At 56.2% G+C, this 19,961-nt stretch overlaps 1 protein-coding gene across 1 annotated transcript in view; it reads right to left on the reverse strand.

The window, feature by feature from the left end:
• Positions 1-44: 44 nt before the first annotated feature.
• Positions 45-19,961, reverse strand: part of HPCA (hippocalcin) — a 20,498-nt gene continuing 581 nt past the window's right edge. Inside the window, exons 2-5 of the mRNA XM_024202514.3 lie at positions 17,991-18,029; positions 5,754-6,151; positions 2,980-3,085; positions 45-1,939 (exon numbers count right to left, since the gene is read on the reverse strand). Of these exons, the coding sequence (XP_024058282.1) occupies positions 1,842-1,939; positions 2,980-3,085; positions 5,754-6,131 (582 nt within the window). The 5' untranslated portion in view covers positions 6,132-6,151; positions 17,991-18,029 and the 3' untranslated portion in view covers positions 45-1,841. The remainder of the gene's footprint in view (positions 1,940-2,979; positions 3,086-5,753; positions 6,152-17,990; positions 18,030-19,961) is intronic.

Genomic DNA, 19,961 nt, shown 5'->3' on the forward strand with positions numbered 1-19,961 from the left:
GGGACACGTTGATCTCCACAGCCTGGGCTGAGAGCGTTGGTGGGGTCGGGGGTTGTGCTGACAGAGCCTTGCCTGTGACTTGGGGCTTCTGCCTCTGTGTTAAGTGGGGGGGCCCTGCTGAACCCCCCCCTCCCCTTGCCAAGGGGATCTGTGTGCAGTCAGACCAAAATACTGATGAATAAAATCATGTGACAGACAGCAGTGGCCTTTAATGTGTGCACTGGGGTCCTCAGGGCTGCCCCCCATCTGTGCTAAGTGGGGGAGGCTACAATCAGCTGGGAGGTGGGGGGGCAGTCCAAGGGCTGAGGCTGCTACCACTGACTCTCTCCTTCCCCCTTGGGACTTACTCCGCCCCTGCCCTCCAGCTGGGGCAGGCTGTAGAGGTGGGCGTATCCCCTTCCACCCAGGACACGGTCAGGGGAGGTGTCCTCCTCTACGCAGCCAGCTGTGGATGGGGGGAGAGGGCAGGAAGTCCAACTTCTGGCTCAGTAAGAGAGGATCTGCCATGGCTACATTCTGCCAGCACCCCCAGCTGTGTTGGGAATTCATTTTGCTTAACTCCTTCAGACACCAGCTGTGAGGGCAAGTCCCCTGTGCAGGCGGATTACTCCCCACCCCGCCCCCTTCAGCCCCTGAATGAGCAGCTCTGGGGCTGTGGCCAGAGCCCCTCCCGTTGCTGACTGATCTTTCCCCATCAAGCTTCTTCCATAAGCCCCCCACTTTAGCCTCTGCGTGGCCCCATGGCTGAAGAAAGGCCCCGGCCCCTGCTGTGCACCCGGGGTTGGCAGAAGCCAGAGACTTGGCTTGCTCTAGCGCTCGCTGCTAAGCTTTTGGGGGCTGACTCCATGGAAAATCCTGGCAGAAGCTAGAAGCGAGGGAAGTGTTCAGCGGGGAGGGCCTCTCCCGAGCTGCATGGGGAAAATACCCAGCTCTGGTCGTGCTCCTACAGCCCTAGCTGAAGTCTCCCACCCCCCAATCTCCACTAGCTGCAGAGACACCAGCCTATTCCCTCTAGCTTCGCCTAGAGTGACCATCTTGAGAAGGGAGGGCCAGGCCCCCTCTGCTCCCCTACGCGTGTGCCCCCAACGCACCAGTCAGTCCTCAGGGGAAACACGAATAGGCAGCCTGGAGCGCAGCCTGACCCAGCGAAGTGGCTCTTCACTACAGCTACCTGCTGGCCCTGCAGCGGCTTCATCCCTCCCATTTTGCAGGGCTGGCATTTGGGGGGCAGTGAAGGGGTAAGAGCACCTGCCTGTGTTCCTGCTGGGGGGAGGGGAGACTATGAGCTTAGCCCCCCCCTTCAGGGTACCACAGGCTGCTGGTGCAGCTGATGGGTTGTGGGCTGAGATGAGCAGCTCCTCCTTCCCCCTGTGGAGGAGCAGAGCTTGAAAGAGGGGCAGATATTTCTCCCTGCTGCTACTTCCCATGCAGACTGCAGCAACCCAGCCAGGGGAGCGAACGCTGCAAGGCCCTGGCTGCATTGGCCAACCTCACAAGGCAGAGATCCTGAGCAAGGCGACCAAGGCCCGCCCCACCTCCCAGGGACCCCCGGGCCCTGTGCTCCTGCCAGCAGGCTGGCTCCCGTTCTGTCTGCCTCCCGAGAGCCCCAGAACCTGCTGAACGTTCCCAAGGACGTGGCTACGGACTCAGCATGAGGGAAGCGGGGTGGATGAGTTGAGAAAACAGTGGCCGTGCTGTCGTTTCATGGGAGCCTGTCCGTTCACCCAGAGGATTATGGGAAGCTGGCCTCCATGGCGGAGCCGGTGATTTCGTGAGGTCAGGTGTCTTGGCAGTGCTCTCTGGAGAGGATGGGTCCCATCCCCCACTCCCCTCAGGAGGGCTCAGAACTGCGAGGCGCTGCTGGGGTCGCACTGCAACAGCCGCACGATCGAGGGGTCGCTCTTGGCACCTTTGATGAACTCTTCCAGTGAGAGTTTGCCTGGGGAAAGGAGAGAAGAAAGGGCCTGGTGTGTCCACCGCCGGGTCAGGTCAAAGGCTGCCTGCATCTGAAATCGGCTTGACCCTTTCCAGGCCACGACCAGCCCCCTCCCCAACCTAGCAATACAGGGCTGCGGATTGCAACCCCTGAGTCAAGAATGCACAACAGACTAATTGCCTTCTCTCTGCTGCAGCTCGACAGCTATGGGCACCTACGGGGAGGGGAGGCTGTCCGGGAAAGGGCTTCTCAGGTCCCTGCTGCGTGAAATAATTCTCCTATCAGCTGGGAACGGGACCCTTGCCCCCAGAGCAGTGAGGATGGGGAGGGTGAAGCTGCTGTTCCTACAACAGTGCCTTGCCTGGGACAGAGTTTTCTGGACTGACCGTAATTAAGTGGAGACCAGACATCTTCCCATGCCCTGTTCTTTCCCGCCCCAACCTGGGCTGGCCTGGCAGGGGAAAGTTGGACAGACTAAGCCCAGGGCCCAGGAGCGGGCTGCTGAATTTCTCCTTATGGTCTTTGTCCTCACAGCCCCCCGTGAGGCAGGGCATGGCTATTATCCCCAATGGGCAACAGAGGCGCAGAGAGATTAAGGGACTTTCCCTGGGTGATGGAATCAGTGGCGGAGCAGGGTATTGCACCCACATCTCCCCAACTGCACCCTGGTGCCCTAACCACTGGGCCACCCGTCCAAATAGCCTCGCCCTTAACTGCAGGGCCCAGGAAGTAAGTGGGTCTGTGTGTCTGATGCCACTTTTGGTTTTGCTTTAAACGCAATCAAGCCTGCTGGCCTTGGGCTTAGCCCCTCCAAGGAGCCAGGGGACTAGGTCGCCAGAAGCCATTGCTATATCATGGCACGGCCACAGGAGAGCAGCCCTGTCAGTCTCTTTCCCCCACCCCTGCTGTGATTCCTTCCCCCCCCCCCCCCCCACGCTAAACGAAAACGATGCATTTAATCAGTTTGCGTGTCTCTGATCCTAAGACCCCTGGATTTAGCAATGAGACCTTTACTTAATCTCCCTCCGTCTCCTCTCATTTACCGTCATTATTAGTATCCATCTGTCGGAAGATTTTTTCCGTTCTCTTCTCTGGAGTCGATTCATCCTCAGGCATCTTCATCACCGAGGAAACCATTTTGTAGATGGCCTAGGGGCGGGAGAACAGGACAGAGGGGGAGTCGTGACCTCTGCCGACTCAACCCTGCAATTGCCGTTCCTAGGGGTGGGTGTTGGGGGTCAGTGGAGGGGGGAGGTCCAGGGGGAGTAGCTGCAAAAGCCACTTAGAAGCCACGGAGCTAAGGCAGAGAGGGCTCACGCCTGCCTTTGCAAACAGGTTTTGGTTTTACATTGGAGAATGAGCGTCATTTAAAAAAAAACCCAGTGGAATAAGCCTGTTAGCGGCATCAACTCCCAGCACATCAGCAGGGAAATACAATGGAACAGACTTGATTAAGCAAGATCAGTGTAATAGCTACTGGGTCATTTCCTCAGGCGGGGCCCGGCTGCTGCAGCGCGGCGTCTGTAACTAAGATTCAGAGTGCCGGGGCTGTGGTGTTAATTCCAAAGCTAGCCCCAGCCCTAGGGCAATGGTGGTGATGTGCTGGTGAGGGTGCCCTCCCGCTCCCTACGCCCACCAGACCAACTCAGCCCGTCTCGCCCTCTCCCCCAGGGACACCTGGTAATGGCCTGCTCTGCAGAGGGCAGGTGTTACAGCCCTGGCTTGGCTGTTCAGGGGAGTTGCTCTTTTCTCCAGTTTACAATAGAGGTGGTGGCTTGTACCCCCAGCCAATCAGGACGTCCACATCAGAAGCAGCCCCTCATACAAGGCCACAGATGGACACTGGGATGACCTGGTGAATGGGGCCCAACTGCCACTACCTCTGCTCAGGTGACGGAGCGGCTGCAGTTCGCACCTGGCTGCACTTGTGAAGAGTGGAGGGGGCTGGCCCCAGCCCAGCAGCTCGAGTTACAGTGAGAACACCAGGCGCTAACAAACTGTCGCCCGCAGAGGGCAGAGAGGAGCTAGGGAGGATTCCTGCTAGTTCCCCTGCGAGACCTTGGCAGCATCCCCACGTCCCAGGCTGGGTTACCCATCCCAGGCGGGCAAGCTCATGACACCTGCTCTTGGAAAGTGCAGCCCCTCGCCCGGGCTGGTCCTAGGGTGAAGGGAAGCAGACAGTGCCCCTCTGAACAGATCTCAGTGTCCATCTGACATTGGGACAAGACCAATGCCTATACTCTCTGCAGGGGCTAGTGCACAGGGTACCCCGCCGAAAATGCGGAAGACGTGCCCCTCATGTCAGGTCTCCTATGCTCAGACAGTGGAGTACAGCTGGGTCTCCTCTCGCCACTAGAGACATAGCCACCGGGGCTCCCGAATGCCAAATGCCCTAGCCAAGAAGCCCATTTCCCTCCCTGCTCCCCTGTTCCAGTTACTCCTTGCCTTGGGCCCGTCAAGGTTTTGATTTGCAGAGGAGAGACTCAGTATAAAAGGCTCTGGCTTTCAGATGCTTCACTGCTCCCACCCCCAAGCAATGAGTGTCCTGGGCTCCTGCGTCCTGCCGCGCTCCCACCTGGCTCACGGCAGCGAGTGCATTAAGCCCTGCCAGGACCAGCTTGATCCTTCCTGCATCTCAGTGGGAAAACGGAGTCAGCCATTAGCTTCGCCCCTGGATTCAAAGCCACGGTTCCCCCACAGGCACGGGAGCTTTCACTGCCAACGTACCAACTCCTCGGCTACTAGGGCAGATTTTAAATCCCTTCGCCCAGGAGCTAAAGCAGCAGAGGCCGGTCTCTTGCTTTGAGAGCAACACTCTTTGTTTCTGCAAAAAGCACGTGAAAAGCGGACACCACGGACTGGCAGCATCCTGGCCTTTCATCGGAGAAGGGAGATTTTGAGCAGAGGGCAAGGCTCGGGGGTCTGGACAGCGTGACCTTCTCCCAGCCCTGCCAGAAGGCTGCCCTTCAGAGCCAGGCAAGAGACCCGTGACGGACAGTCACCTCACACTCTGCCCTTTGCTAATCTGTCCGGCTCACCCTTCCCCCATTAAATTCGACTCTTCAGTCTGCTCTTGCCCCGCTCAGCATCACCGCTCAGCGGAGGGAGGCTGGGCCACAGGCTGAGGAGGAGGCCAGGAGACGCAAGCTTTTTTATGACGTGCCTTGTGGAGTCCTTGTTAAAGCACGTACGTACGTCCCCCACCATCCTCTGGCCAGACAAGCCTGTGAAGGGAATCTGCTCCTCCTTATAAAGTCCAGCCCCCACCCCTCCATCCTCCCAAGTGTCATCATCCTCCAGCCACTGAATCCCACCTGGTCCCTGCATCCCCTGGGCTGACAGACACATGTGGCCTGCCTGCATTAGCCCCCGAAGCAGTGCTAGTCCCTGGGGCAAACAGAACAAACCTATCCGATCCAATTCCCAGCTGGACTGCGCCCTGGCTGGTTGCTGACACCAGGGCAGGGTGGAGGAGATACACTTGCCCTTCTGAGCTAGGGCGAATGACTGGTCAGGGTACATGGCTCTGGAGAACTGGCCCTGTTCAAGCTAGTCCCAACTCCCTGGGCAGGATGCAGGATTAGTCCCTATGGGGCATTTCCTAGTGGAAGGGGCCTACATGAACGCCTGGATCTCAGCTAGCTGAGTCCCTGATCCAAAGCCCACTGACATCAAGGGGAATCTTTCCCTTGACTGCAGTGGACTTTGGCTCAGGCCCATAGGCAGGGCAATACAGCAAGCTCATCCAGCAGCAGCCCAGGCACAAGGAAGCCACACGGCCAAGGGGAGAGGGAATTGGGGAAGGGGGTCGTTTTACCTGCACGATCTCCAGCATCTCCTCCCGGCTGATATAGCCGTTACCATCCAGGTCATACATGCTGAAGGCCCACATGAGCTTCTGCTCCAGTTTGCCCCGGGAGGTGACGCTGAGGGCGATGATGAACTCTCGGAAGTCGATCGTGCCGTCCCCGTTGGTGTCGAAGGTGCGGAAGACGTGCTCGGCAAACTTGGAGGCGTCGCCGTAGGGAAAGAAGTTGGCATAGATCTTCTTGAACTCCTCCACGTTCAGGATGCCGGTGGGACAGTCCTTGAGGAAGCCCTTGTACCACTCCTGCAGCTCCAGATCCGAGAACTCTGTGTTCTCCCGCAGGTCCTGGAGCATCTCTGGACGCAGTTTGCTATTCTGCTTCCCCATGGTCACTTCACAGCCTTAATCTGGGCCCCAGGAGCCAAAGAGATGAGAGGCAGATCTGGTCAGTCCCTCTCCCAACTACCAGCACCCTTCCCGGGTGGGTATCTCAGCTCCTTCCTCGGCTACGAGCACCCATCGTGGACTCAATACTGGACAGACTGGGTGAAATGCTCTGGCCTATTCTACAGGAGGTCAGTCTAGATGATAGAATGGTCTCGTCTGGCCTTAAACTCTACAACTCCCGCCTCTAAACCAGCCTCGCACAGGCCTCGGCATGACTGCCCCAACAAGGGGCTGGTTAGCGTCCTGCGCAGCGTCCTGGTTTTGTACAGCACCGAGCACCGTGGGGCTCGAAGGTGTTTTGGGGATATAAGTAGTAGGTCAGGATTCACTCAAATATTACAGTACCTAAAGGAATATTGCCTACCTGAGTCGGAACCAGTCCCCCAAACCCAGCCATGGCAGGAAACTGGACCTCGCTGAGCCAATTTAGAACTCACTGCCCCATGGAGTCAGAAAGCTCCCATCCCACTAGGCAGCCCTGGAGACATTGTCCTTCTCCTTGCCAGCGCACTGAGCAGTCATCCCACAATGACCTACCACAGGCCCGCTGATGCTGCCAGGTTCCCTCATCGGCTCCACTGCAGAAAAGAGACAGCATTTGCTCAGCTCGAGCAGCTGCTGCTGGGGGAGGTTTCTGCACGGAGGTGGGAGGAGCCATGAATCATCCTTGATTACTAGGCACCGGCTCGAGGCACTTTAGGAAGCAGGTGAAGCGTCTATGTGGCCGCCTTTCACACCAGGCGTTCTCAGGGCTGGGCAGAGAGACTGGGGCAGAGGGACGACGACTCGAATGATAAGCAACTCTTCAAAGTTACTGCGCTGCAAGTAGCTACGGCAGAGATTTTGCTGGGACGGTCTAAACGCCAGGAGGGCAGGGGGAAGATTGGAGAAGCGTTGGTGCGCAGGGGAGGGGGAATGATCCTTTCCATACCTCTCAGCCCAGACCACCGAGGGCATCTCCGGCCTTTCACCCAAATGGCTGGCCCCACTGGAGGCATGGCTGCCCCTGGATCCGCAGGGAGCAGAGCCGGCCCATGGCAGCTCCCCTAAAGGCGGCCAGAAGAGTGAGATTCTGTCTCTTCAGTGCAGCCCTCACCAACAGGCCCTCACGCCCTCTAGACTCCCCTTCCCTGCCACATACCCTCCAGATGGCTGCCCGCAAAGCTCACCCCGAAGTTGGAGCTGGTGCGCGATGCAGCTGCCAAGGGAGAGGAGCAGCTGTCAGTGCCCAATGTCGAAGCTCCAATCTCTGCCCTGGCTTCTGGGTCCAGTTTGGAGGGGTGATATCATGTAGCGCTCTGAATAACCTACTGGGGACAGTGTCTCCTCCAAAACCCCGCATAGGGGGGGCCCTGGCTGTAGGACTCTCAGGTCCCGTCTACACTAAGGGAGAGACCGTGTGAGTATTAGCCACTGGCGCTGCAGCGGAGGTACACGTCTCAGCCCCATCTCCACTAGAAAACCAATACAGTCCTCAGCACTGCGTCCCCACTGTTTCGCTGTGTACACGGGACAAGGCCGCGCTCAGCCACCCCACTAGAACAGGACAGACCTGGCTGGAGCACCGTGTGTCCTGCTCTCACCGGTGGAGCTGCAGACACGAGCAGGTGAAACAAAAGCTATTCCCAGTGTGGACAGGGCGGCAGGTCTGTGCACTGGGCTCACCAGCTCAGTCAGCCACTCCCATTCCTTCCCCCGATACCCTGCCTGGCGCTGGTCAGCTTCCCTTAGCTCCGCTGGGCTCTCTGGAATGGGTACTGCAGAGTCCCAGACTGCATTGGAGCCAACCACAGCCATGAGGTGATGCCCTAACCCTAGTTCGGTCATAGCCTGGCTGGGCAGACACATGGGGCTGGTGTCTACTGCAGCCATTCGCTCAATCACAGCACTCGAGCCCAGCTCGGCCAACCCCCGAGCAGCACAGGGCTGGCAGCTGAGTTGTGCTAAGGGGAGTTTGTAGCCTGTAGCCGGGTCCCCACTGCATCACTCACCAAAGCCGGACGGGCCGGCTGGCTTGAGCTTAAACCACCACTTAACCGGAGCTAGAGATTTCTGGGGGCGGGTGGGGGGTCAGGTTCGGGACAACATGCGAGTTATGCCTTGAGCTAACCCTGCCATGGAGACAAGCCCTTAGCCATCACGCCTAAGACGAGACAGCCTGCTACTGCCTATCCCTGCAGGGTCTTTCGCCCCTCGCTCGCTCCATGGTCCCCACCCTGGGAAGTCACTCCCCTGCGCAATCCCAAGTCTGCCTCACAAGCATCCTTGTAGTGGCTCCGGCTCCGGGCGCCACGTGGCAATACGAATAAGCCCAGTTCTGTGGGCGCCAGGAGGAGAGGAGCGCTGGGTAAGGACGGTCATTAGAGGCCAAGCACGGGCGTAACATAGTTCCAGAGGAAACTGGCGGCAGCAACCCCTGGATGATTCCACCCCCTCATCTGAATATTAATTGGCAGCCTATTAACAATCAAATCTGTGCAGCCAAGCCCAAGAAGCAGGGTTCTGTTGGCACCAGGGAGTCCAAGAGACACAAGATCACAGGGCAGAAGACAACCAAGGCCGTTGAATTAAGGCTCCTTCCCTTCCCCGTTAAATGCTTGCCTTTAGGCCTGCATCTGATGAGCCAGCAGGGACGCTCATGGGCCATTTGACGTCCCCCTGCCTGCCGGGCAAGAGGGAGGGGAGAGGGGCTGGGCAGCGCAGGGATTTCCGAGTAATTAATCATGGCCACTGTAACGCTCCAAAGCCCCGTAAACAGATCAGCCCTGCTTAGGAGGTACATGCTCTGCTCGGAGACGGCTGCCAACCCCAGAGAGGGGGAGGCCAGACCCCACCGCTGAGAGCTCCTGGAGAGCAGGGGCTGTGGAGCAAGGGAAAATTCCCATAAAGAGGCTCAGGACCCTGATCTCTGCTAGGGACCCACGTGCTCCCACCTCCTTGGCATTCAGCCTAAATGTCATAGAGGATAAGGATGAAAACAGCCTGGAGCCACCCAGAATGATTCCCGCCCCCGGTCATTTGGTCACGCTAGCCCTCTTCGGCTCCTTGAATTCTATCCCCACTAGCCAGCCCCTCAATCGTTTTTGTTGCTCTTCTCCAAATTCCCCCCTCGCCTTCCAGCTTGACTAGGAGCTTCTAAAAACAGAGCGCAACATACCGAGACCGACTGCAGAGAACAGACCAACGCTTCTGGGGAGCAGAGATTGGAGCTGGCGCGAGGAAGCGGGGATATGAGCGCCGCCAGGACTGGGACGTACCCAGGATCAAAAGGAAGCAGGTCCCATTTGCTGTGTAGTGAGCGATTCCTCGGTTAGTGCGACAGAAACGCTTGGATTCGTTACCTCCCACTGGACCTTTTCTGTCCATTCTCTGCAGCCAGAGCCTTTTATTCTCCTCACTGGAAACTTAAGCAGCCTCTTGTAATTACCCTTAAATTCAGCCCTTTTCACGCCCAGTGCCGGGGGGTGCAATCAGCCATCCCGAGCCCCCGATATCTGGGCACAAGCAGCAGGACCAGTCACGGCATTTAGGTAGCTCTGGGGATACAGACGAGAGGGATGGGGTGGGCACCGACCGGGCTGACGCTCAGGGACGCTGGGTTCTCTTCCCAGGTCTGCCGCCAACTTACCGTAAGTGGTCGGGCAAGTCATTTATTCAAAGCCTCTGGAAAATGAGGGTGATACTGACCGAGCTGGGAGGCTGGCCCCCCCGGCTGTGCAGTGGGTTGAGATCGCCCCGTGGAAGGCGCTGGGGAAACGCAGAGTGTTGGCATGTATAACCCAGACTGGAAGTGAAAGGGGAGATCAGGTCGGTGCATTTCCCTCTGGCTGCACCTCTCCGCCTCCTCATGGAGGATCTCCACTCGGTTGGGCAGGTGTTACAGAAACAATCCAAGAAAACAGAGCCCCACCCCCCATTCTCCAGCAAGGAATTTCAGTTCTACCAGCTCTCATGGTTCCCCTCACACTCCCCAGGTGCTAGCAGGGAGAGTTCCCCACACTCCCCCAGCGAGAGCCACTGGGGCCGTCTGCTACATGTGCAAGCCGTGGGCTGACCAGTGCTTAGGGAAGCCCGTGCTGCTGAAGCCAGAATAGCCTGGGACCAGGGAGTTCAGGGGATCCTGATAGATGGCTTGGAGAAGGAGAGTTATTGCTGGGCAGCGCACTGACGCCCCTTGGAGGTGAAGCGAGAGAGGTGATTATGTGTTCCAAGGCACCAAGCCAGGCAGCCGCACCTGGCAAGCAAAGTGCCCACTCCAGGGGAACTACTGCCACAGGAGCAAACAGCACAGCTAGGGAGGAGCTCGTCAAGGTTAATGCTGCAGGAATTCCAAGGTAGTTACATGGCAGATGGGAGAGGCAGATGAAGAGGAACCAAAGAGCAGAGAGCATCCTGTGGAGAGGCGCAGACCATGCGTCCTTTCCACGAGGGAGCCTTAAAGGAAGCAACAAGCCAAGAGGGCACGTATTATAGTCTAACTACTGTGAGCTGTGGCGGCTGTTAGACACAGAACCAGAGGCTAAGTGCTACTCGCTGTCAAGACAGCATTGTTAGGCCATAAAAGACACCCTGGCGTGGCTTATTAAAATCAGACTCTCCAGAGGAGAGCCAGGCAGGGAGAAGACAGATTTCTAAACAACACTAATTGGGTGCAAGGTTAGATTGGAGGAAAACAGGCCCAGAGTTTTAAACGCAACAAAACCATTAACCTTGAAGGGAAGCAAATGCATGAGTCAGTGTTTTGATTTGCCTAGTAGCAACGCCAACGGGCATCATTCAAGAATCAGGGATTGGAAAGTTGAACTCAAAGTTGTTAAAAGGAGGATGTTGGTCCCATTTATCGCCTCTCCACCCTGAGACTGACAGACGCCAGGGAGGCAGCCCTAAGTGAAAGAAGCCTAGCGCCAGAAGCCCGGGTCTGCATTTCTTGGGTGCTCATGACTCCCAGGGGGTCCAGGTGGACAAGGCACATGAGATCAGACTCACTTTGAGCCAAAGATGTCCCATTCTGTGGGTGAGCCCACTTCTGGGTCTCAGCTGTTTGGAAGAACAAGCAATTGCAGAGGTCACCACGGGGAATGCGGCGACGATCAAATCCAGCACAGCATGACTCTTCATGGGCCACCTCCTTCCTCACAAGGAGGTGACCGGAGCAGAGGTTTTTTTAAATGCCAAATCAGCGACTTAGTTCAAAGCCTTTAATATTAGCCCGACATGGATGAGCTTTTCCTTCCCGGTTTCAGATTATTGCAACTGCTCAGTTAAATATTGATGGTTACAGTCACGTTTTGCCAATTTGGTTATGTTGGATTGCCCCCCATCCCTCCCCAAGAGCCGGGGCGGAATATAATCAGAGCCCAGAAGCAGCTCCGTGCAAGAGGTTGCCGATGTTCTCCACGTGGCCTAGCAGATAAGGTGTTGGTGTGGCGGTCGGGAGACCTCACTTCTGTTCCTGGCTCTGCTGCATGACCTGGGTTAATCACTGCGCTTGTTTCCCAGCCTACCCTTGTCTAGTTACACTGTAACTAGTACACTGTAACTAGTACAGTGTAAGGGACTGTCTCACAAGGTGTTTGTACAGAACCTAGCACTATAGCTCAGTGGTTTGAGCATTGGCCTGGTAAACCCAGGGTTGTGAGTTCAATCCTTGAGGGGGCATTTAGGGATCTGGGGCAAAAATCTATCAGGGATGGTACTTGTCCCGCTGTAAAGGCAGGGGCTGGACTCAATGACCTTGCAAGGTCCTTTCCAGGTATCTCTCTCTCTCTCTCTCTATATATATATATATAATAATAAAAAATTAATACTGGTGGGTGTCAGTCTGAAAAATTCTACCTGAAAAGAGCATAGAATACATGGGCAGTGTTCCTCCCACTCCAGTTGGATTCAAGGCTTTAAAACCAGAATCTGTCAGAGGAAAAAAAACAACAGTCCTTTCCTTTTGGGGGCAGGGAGGAAAAGGCTTTTCTGAGTACATTCATTTCCCCTTGCCGCCTGTTTCTAGCAGCGATGGCTGCACCATGTTCCGTTCAAGCACAGCTGCACAAGGAAAATGATACCAAGGATGCAGTTAGACGGGCTCTGTCCTGCAGACCTCAACTGTGTCTGGTTGGGCGGCTTTCCCGCAAAAAGGGGTTTGCCCAGCGCAATGCAAAGGGGGGGTTGAATATGCTTTTTACATTTTGCCATCACTAAAAGGGTTTGTCTTAAAAAAAAAAAAAAAGACAGCCCCCGGAGAGAGAAAGCATCACTCGGGTTGGGCTCTGCAGAGCTATGCTGTATACATGGGTTGTAAAGGAAGCAGTCGCTGAATTCTGCAGCCACTTCAAGCAGGCGGGGAGCTTTAGTCACATACACAGTCCCATGGAACGTCAGGACTACTCCCGGGAGTGGGGCTGCTCACTGGATTGAGTGGCCCGATGTGCCAGAGCGCTGAGAACAATGGGAGTTGAGCTCTGGAAAAATCCGGCCAGAAGTGTTTGCAGGATCAGGGGCCAAGGGCATGGGGAGAATCGTACAAGGAGCTCCATGCAGGCAGTCCTCTGCCTCCCCGCAGACGCTCCAGTGACTCCAGTAGTGGATGAGAAGGAGGCGGTGGGGTGGGGGTGGGAGATTGGGGCCTATTAATTGGTTAGAGAAAAGAGTCATTTTTCCTTGTTAGTTTTCTGTACATTTAATTTAACGCGATCTGAACAGTGGCCAGCATGGGAGCCAGCGGGCCGGCCAGCCAGCCACGTCAGCTCCTGCCGGCTTGGCTCCTCTAGCCTTGCTCCCTCCACTCAGAGTGCCCAGGTCGTCTCTCCGCGGCGCCATGCCTGTCCAGCTCAACGAACCACTTGTTCAATTAGGAAGTAATGAAGGAGGATGCCGGAGCCGTTTGCCAGAGACACAGGGCAAGCCGGAGACACGAAGCTCCCTGCACTCAGCAGACTGGAAAGCACCTGCAGGGTGTGGGCCGATTTGCCCAGACAACTGAGCTGGGGTGCAGTGGTAGAGGAGAGGCACGTAGATAAGCTGGTGGAAACGAGTCCAGCCAGACCTACTGGGACAGGGGAGGAAGAAAGACCATGTCCTGCAGAGCAGGGCTCGGATGGTCTCTCTCATTGTTTGCCCCTTAGTTTAAGAGGGGCTGGTTCTTGCAAAGCAAAAATAATCCAGGATGGCCCCCAAGATAAGAGATTCCAGGACAGAGATTCTTTACGGACCCAGAGAAGGGGATGCTCCCTGCAGCATGAATTCAGGCCAGGAACATGGGTGCATCTCATTCAGAATCCATGCAGGGACCTCTTACCACAGGAATTCCTCCTTTCAGAACCCAGCACCACAGGCTCGCCTTTGCCCACTTCATCATCACAATTTAGAGATGCTTTCAGCATCACCAAGCCAGCACCTCACATTTCCCCCCTTCCCTTCCTTGCACCCCCTCCCAGGCATCAGGGTGGGACAATGTTTGGGTTTCTGCAAGCCAACCCAGGGCAGGGATCTCCGTCCCGTGATCCAGCGAGATGCAGTTTCGGGGGGTGGGGTGCAGGACCAGTCCTCACACTGCAGGAATCCGGGGTCGCCATGCGCTTTGCCGAATTTGAGAGAAATGCTCACAACTCACTGGATATTTGGTAGATCTTCAGCCAAGAACATACAGGGAGAAAGGGAATTTAAAGAGTTTTCAGACACACCCGTCACTGGTTCAGTGTCATTGTGAAGTGACATAGGCTGGGGTCTCAATGGGAGCTTGCCACTTGACTCAACCTTCAGCTTGGATCACCTACCAGAAATAAATCAGCCAGCGCTGGAAGAGTCCTTCCTCCCCACACTGAGGCAGGACTAAGAATATGTAGGAAATGCAGCTGCCGTGGGAATGAGTTGGGGGAGGGGGAGAAATTCAGAGAACTGCCAAGTTGTTAAGAGATGAAGTCTTATTTCTTTTTAAATTCACAACATCCTTCCAATTCTCTGCTTCCTCATTCACTTCAGCAGGAAGATAAGATTTATGCCTTGAGTCGACCCGCATTGGCTGTCCAGGTGGCAGCTTCCCAACAGTTAAAGCCATGTTTACTATCGTTATGACGCTTTCGGTTCATTTATTTTTAAGCAGCTCTCGACAGTGCAGTTTCCCGAACAGTGCAGCACGAGCCAGGTGTCTCTCACGGCTAAAGAGGGATCAATAATCCAGCTGGGGAGAAAGCAGCCTCAAGAACAGGAGCTGACCTCACCTTGAAGATCTCAAGGCCCCTCGGGTGGGGTGACCGAAGCGAGGGGCTACCGCAGGATAAGGACAGAGACCCCGGCCCCCGAGCCGGCCCCAGTTCGGAACAAAGAACTCCGACTCTGCGCACAGAAAGGGACCGCTCCAGGAGGAAGTTCCATCATTCCAGTTCCTGAAGGACAAGTGAGAACCAGCTCTTGCCTTCCTTGTACCGGCCTGGGTGTGTGACACCACAATCGCCATCCAACACTTGTTCTAGTGACGGCACGGCTCACACTTGCTCGTGCACGCACGCATCTCCTCTCCAGAGTGCGTGACAGAGTCAGCTCGCTAACCCTCAGGCATCCTTGTGAGACAGGGACTGCCCTCCTTTGATAGATGGGAAACTGATGCATCAAGAGGTTAAGGAACTTCCCCAAGGTTGCAAAACAAATTGGTGGCACAGCTAGGAACAGAACCAAGCCTTCAACACAGGATCATCTCCTTTGCCAGAGGCTTACCTCAGCATTCACAGCCTGTTCCATATCGTCTGAAAGCTACAAAGGGAATCAATATCAGAGGCAGGAAAAATTCCTGGTTCCTGGTCCTGTGCTCAGGCCTCTCTCCGTTAATACTCTCCCCCACCGGAGGAGCTGCCCCTTGATCTCTCTCTGAGCCAAAGGCCCATCATTCAGATTCCAGTGCTGGAGGCATGTGGTTAACGGATGGCCCTGCTGTTCATAACCAGATGTCAGTTAGGGGTTGGATTGTGCCAAGAAGCATGAGGATTTATGGCCCATTTAAAGTAACTGATTCTCTCATTATCCCGTGTTCTTTTCTATCCTATTGCTTATGCAGCTGAACATTGTTTGCCTTTTTCACTGGCACTACACAACACATTATGCCAGGCACAGCGATGCGCAGGGTCTGTGTCAGTTAATTCAGAACACAGCACGACGTGCGTTCATACTATTCTTTCCAGCACGCGCGGTTGCATTTGCCAACAGTGAATTTCATTTTCCATGGGGGAGTCCATTCCCCTCGCTTGGTTAGGTCCCTCTGGAGTTTTCTTGAGGATCATCTTCTCTAGGTTCTCTAGGTTCGAGTATCCTAAATAACGGTCATCTGCAAACATGCCTCACGTTTTGCCATGCCTTGCTGCGTTTCCTCTCCACCCTCCACTATTAATGAGGTGATTTGCCCATCAACTGCAGAGCATGGCATACTGGGGCCTTCTTCTTTCCTTTTTTATAGGATCAGATGAACAGTTGTCTTTAAAGTTCACTCAGCCTTTATGTCTTATGGATGTTGCAGGCATCTGGCTTTTCGCCGAACACAAAACACGCTCCCACCAGAACCTACCCAATGGAAATCCCATGCTTTGGAAATCAGAACGACAACTCGGAAAATCCCACCAGTCTTAGGAACACTGATGCCATTAGTCCATTCACCCTGCTGCAGTCCTCACCAGCACTGCTGGAGAACGCTCCCAAAGCCGGAGCCTCCACCTACAAGGCTTGGGAACCACTGGGTGAAACCTCATTCTGCCACAGTGAGAACAGGCGCTAAATACCCCATTGGCCGAGGGAGACCTGGCCCGCGTGGACAGAGCTCTGCTTGGGATGGGAGTTCTCCTGGCTGAAGCTTTAACAGAACTGGGTCAGCTCCCTTTCGAGAGAAGGTTTATTTTCAGCTCTGCGCACTGACAAAGTGAAGGACGGGAACGCAGAGCCTGGCAGAGATGCAGGAAGAGCAGCTTTGCCTGCCTTCTTATTAATATTTAAACGATGCTTTACAGCCTCCGCCTGGCGCTGGAGTCCCAGGAATCTAACCCCACAGACTGAGGCAGGTAGGCGTTAGACAGGGGAAGGAGATTGCTGCTTCAGGTTCTGCAGACTGGGTCAGCCACCTTTCCCCATCCACCCAAGGGAGGTCAGGCCGGAAGATGCCCTGATGATTCATTAGGGGAGGCGGGAGGGCTGAAGACAGATTCCTGTTTGTGGAGGGGAGGGGAAACACAAGCAGTGGCTGTGCTGTAGGGGTAGGAAGGGGAATAGCAAGAGAACCGACGTCAAGCGCTTCACTCTCCATGGAGGGCAAAGGGGAACCAGTTCCAAGGCAGGCAGGTTTGTATCGCAGCAAGGCCAGCTCCTGTTTGCCTGCAGCTCGTGCTGTGCCATCCCATAGGCTCTTCCAACGTCAGTTTGATGCTCCACACTCCCCTCCGGCCCCACCTCCACCGCCATGTCCCGCAGCCTCATTGCCTCTCGTGGTAGTGCCCCATCCCAGAGCACACACAGAGAGACAGGGTACTGGTGGAGGAGACGGGCTGCGGGTCTCTGCTAACAGCTCCTGAGAGGGGGCCGATAAGGACACACGTCTGTCCGCGATGTCAGCCTCCCAGGAGATGAGGCCGTGTTACCCGCCCTGTTTTCCAGAGGCGGGAAGAGACACACACAGAGGTTGGCTGGCTTGGCTGAACAGCAGAGCTCAGCACAAGAGCACCGCCGCCGCGCCTCCCGGTGCTAGGAATCCCAGTGGGTCCTCAGCGCACGACTCCCCTCGCCCTGCCCTGCGCGAAGCAAACGCTAAAGAGCAGATTTGACTAACTGCGCAGACACCAAAATGTCAGGATTTTCCATCAGCTCTGCCACCCTCCCACAGCTGCAGTGGGCTGAGCAAAGCGAGAACTCAAAAGGCTCAAATGCTCAGCAGCCTCCAGCCCAGAGGCTCAGCCTGCCCATGCACCGGCATGAGGCTGCCCTGTTCCCAGCTTCTATTTGGAGGGAGAGAGACGAGACGGGTCTGGTAGATTTCCACAGAACCTTTTCCGGTTCTGGTGCTTTGCTTGGGACTTCAGCGCCTTCCTGGACTCCTCCCTCCCTCCGCCTGCGAGCTTTTTGCACCTAACCCCAGTGCAGCTCAGACAACAGAGCCCGCTCCAGCTGGAATTTTCCAAGGCACCTAGGAATCAGACTTCCACTGAACTGCAAAGGCATCTGGGTGCCTAATTCCCTGAGACTCCTTGCCAAATCCTAGCCCATTTATACTCCAGCCAACCACAGGATCCCCCCCGTGGCTCTGCTGTGCTCCCACTTCTCTGCCAGAGTCCCTTCTGTCCAGTCCCCCAGGAATCAGCTCACGCTCTTTACATTAGATGGCCCTGCTCCGCAGACGTACACCCAGCCCCATCGCCTCCAGCCAAGAACAAACTCCCATTCAGAACAGACCCCTAGCTGAGTTGTGCTGCCTGGCCAAGTCTCCTGAGCACTGGCCCAAGGCAGAGCCTACCCGCGAACGAGGCCTTCAAGGCAGTCAGTTAATAAGCACCTCCGGGTTAGGTATATAAGAAGCCTGTTCACTGCACTAGCAGTGGGAAGCAGTGATCTAGCACTGGAATGTGCAGCACTCCTGGAGACGCCCAGGGCTTGCAGAAATCAGCCCTCGGAGGATGATTTAGACTCTGCTAGAAGCAGTTTTTTTTGCAAAACCCCCCGTCCTCACTTAAACATCTTTAATGCATGCGCACCCCTACCTCCCCACACCCCCTCCCTGAGCGACCCACCCCCACCACAGACAAGACACAAAATGCTCGGAGTCAATCCTCTACTCACCCACAGAAGAGCAGAGATGGGAGACAGGAGATTCAGGCACTGGAAATAAGAATGTAAAGGGACGGTCAGTAATCCATGGGCCACACAGACACCAGATTCCTGAATCCAAGTTAGCCAGCCCCATGGGTCCCAGAGTTACACAGACAGCATGCTCAGAGCTGGCGCTAGGCATAAGCAGACTAAGAAATTGCTTAGGGCCCCGAGTAGCGCAAGGGGGCCCCCGATTCGCTTTTTATTCTAAGAACTTGCCAGTTTTAGTATTGGGGGGCAAAAATATTCCTGCTTAGGGCCCCCAATGGGTTAGCACCGGCTCGGAGCATGCTTCACTCCCAGCCCGTCAGGCAAAATGCTCTGTTGAGCAGCTGGGCTTTGGGTTGTTGTGACAGAGCCAGCATCCAACAGGGAGTCAGATGCTAGCGGGGCCTTCACTGAGCGCTCCCTGCCCCCAACTCACAAGCCCAGGGCCAGTGATTAGAGCACATCTCAGCCATTGCAATAGCACACGGGAAAAAGGGGCCCATTCTCCAAGCTGTCCCAGGCCTTACAGACAGACAGCAGCACCTCGAATGGCAAAGCAGGGAGATTGTGCAGTCAGCCGCCCCAGCGTGACATACTGCCCATGGCCAGCACCCTCAGCCAGGTATGCCGTGGCATTCCACCCCCAGGGGTCTTCAAGGGCCTCCCCGCGTTACAATAACTCAACCTACACGTCGATCAGGTCTCAGCAAGACAGTGCGTCTGTCTCCCATGGAAGGGGAGCATGAAGTGAGGGTTAATCCCTGAAAAGCCCCCCCGAGTTACTCATGCAGTCCTGTTTCTGAGCAGAGGAGACCGCTTCACTCAGCATCACTCATCCAGGGAGCAGATCCCACCGAGTTCCCGAAGGAGGGTCTCCATCCATAGAGCCCTTCGATGGGCCATTATTTAGGCTTCAGGCCCTTCCCCTACCCTGCTGGTTCTGCAGTAGCTGGGCCTTCAGATCCTCAGGGGCAGGGGCACCAACCCCTCTTCTGCTACACGGGAGACTCATCTGCAGAGAGCGCCTTGTCCTGCCTCCGCACCATTCTCTCCCGGTTGCCTCACACGGGCCTGGCAGACCCCAGTGTGACACGGGGCACCTGGGCTCTCCGGCTGGCTGATCCTGAGCATGGAGGTCATGGACACACGCTTCCAGGCGACAGGCGAAGCAGAAGCGGTGCCAAGGCTTAGACCAGGGGCTACCCAGAGATTGAATAGCCTCAGTTATTCTCTTTAACGAAGGGGGATGAAGTGAGCAGGCCAGATGGATGCCGGCACCCAGGAAGCCGTGCTGCAGAGGAGGGCTGGGCTGCTCTCCAAGGTATTTTATCCAACGCCCCCCTCCCAGACACTCGGCTTCATGCTCCTCTCAAACCGGATTTGCACATGCTGGCAATTTCCTCCCTCATTAAGCAATGAAGCCTTGGTTCACATGACCCAGGGAACAGTGGTGTCTGGAGCATGGAGCACACTGCCCTGCCGGCTTCCAGGAACATGGCACAGCATGGGCTGGGCTGGTCCAGCGGGGAAGGGCATGGCACGCAGCAGGAAGGGTGCACTGCACTGCCCAGCATGGTACCCTGCTCCTGCCCCCACAGAAAGGGGGCTGGGGGATCACAGCAGCCAGGGAACCCGGGCACTACCCCAGGATGGCAGGGCAGGAGGGACCCAGCTCCAGACAGCACAGCCTAGCCTGGCTGCCCCAGCAGGTTCCCCCTAGCTCAGAGCAGCCCCCTGGGCTAGCCAGAGCGCTCAGGTCCTGCTGCGTCCGGGGAGCCTCGGACTCCCCCACCCCGGGCCTGGAGCGCCGCATGGTGCTGCGGGAGCCCCCGGCTTCCCTGCGGCTCCCGGGAGCAGAGCGCACAGCCGCCAGGGGAGGCGGGCCTGAGCTCGGCGAGCCCCCGGAGGAGACACGGGGAACCCCGCCGCCAGCATGCGGGCAAGATGCGCTTC

Source organism: Terrapene carolina, unplaced genomic scaffold (genome assembly GCF_002925995.2).
Source record: "Terrapene carolina triunguis isolate 2854851 unplaced genomic scaffold, T_m_triunguis-2.0 Scaffold236, whole genome shotgun sequence".
In the NCBI taxonomy this organism is placed as follows: Eukaryota; Metazoa; Chordata; order Testudines; family Emydidae; genus Terrapene; species Terrapene triunguis.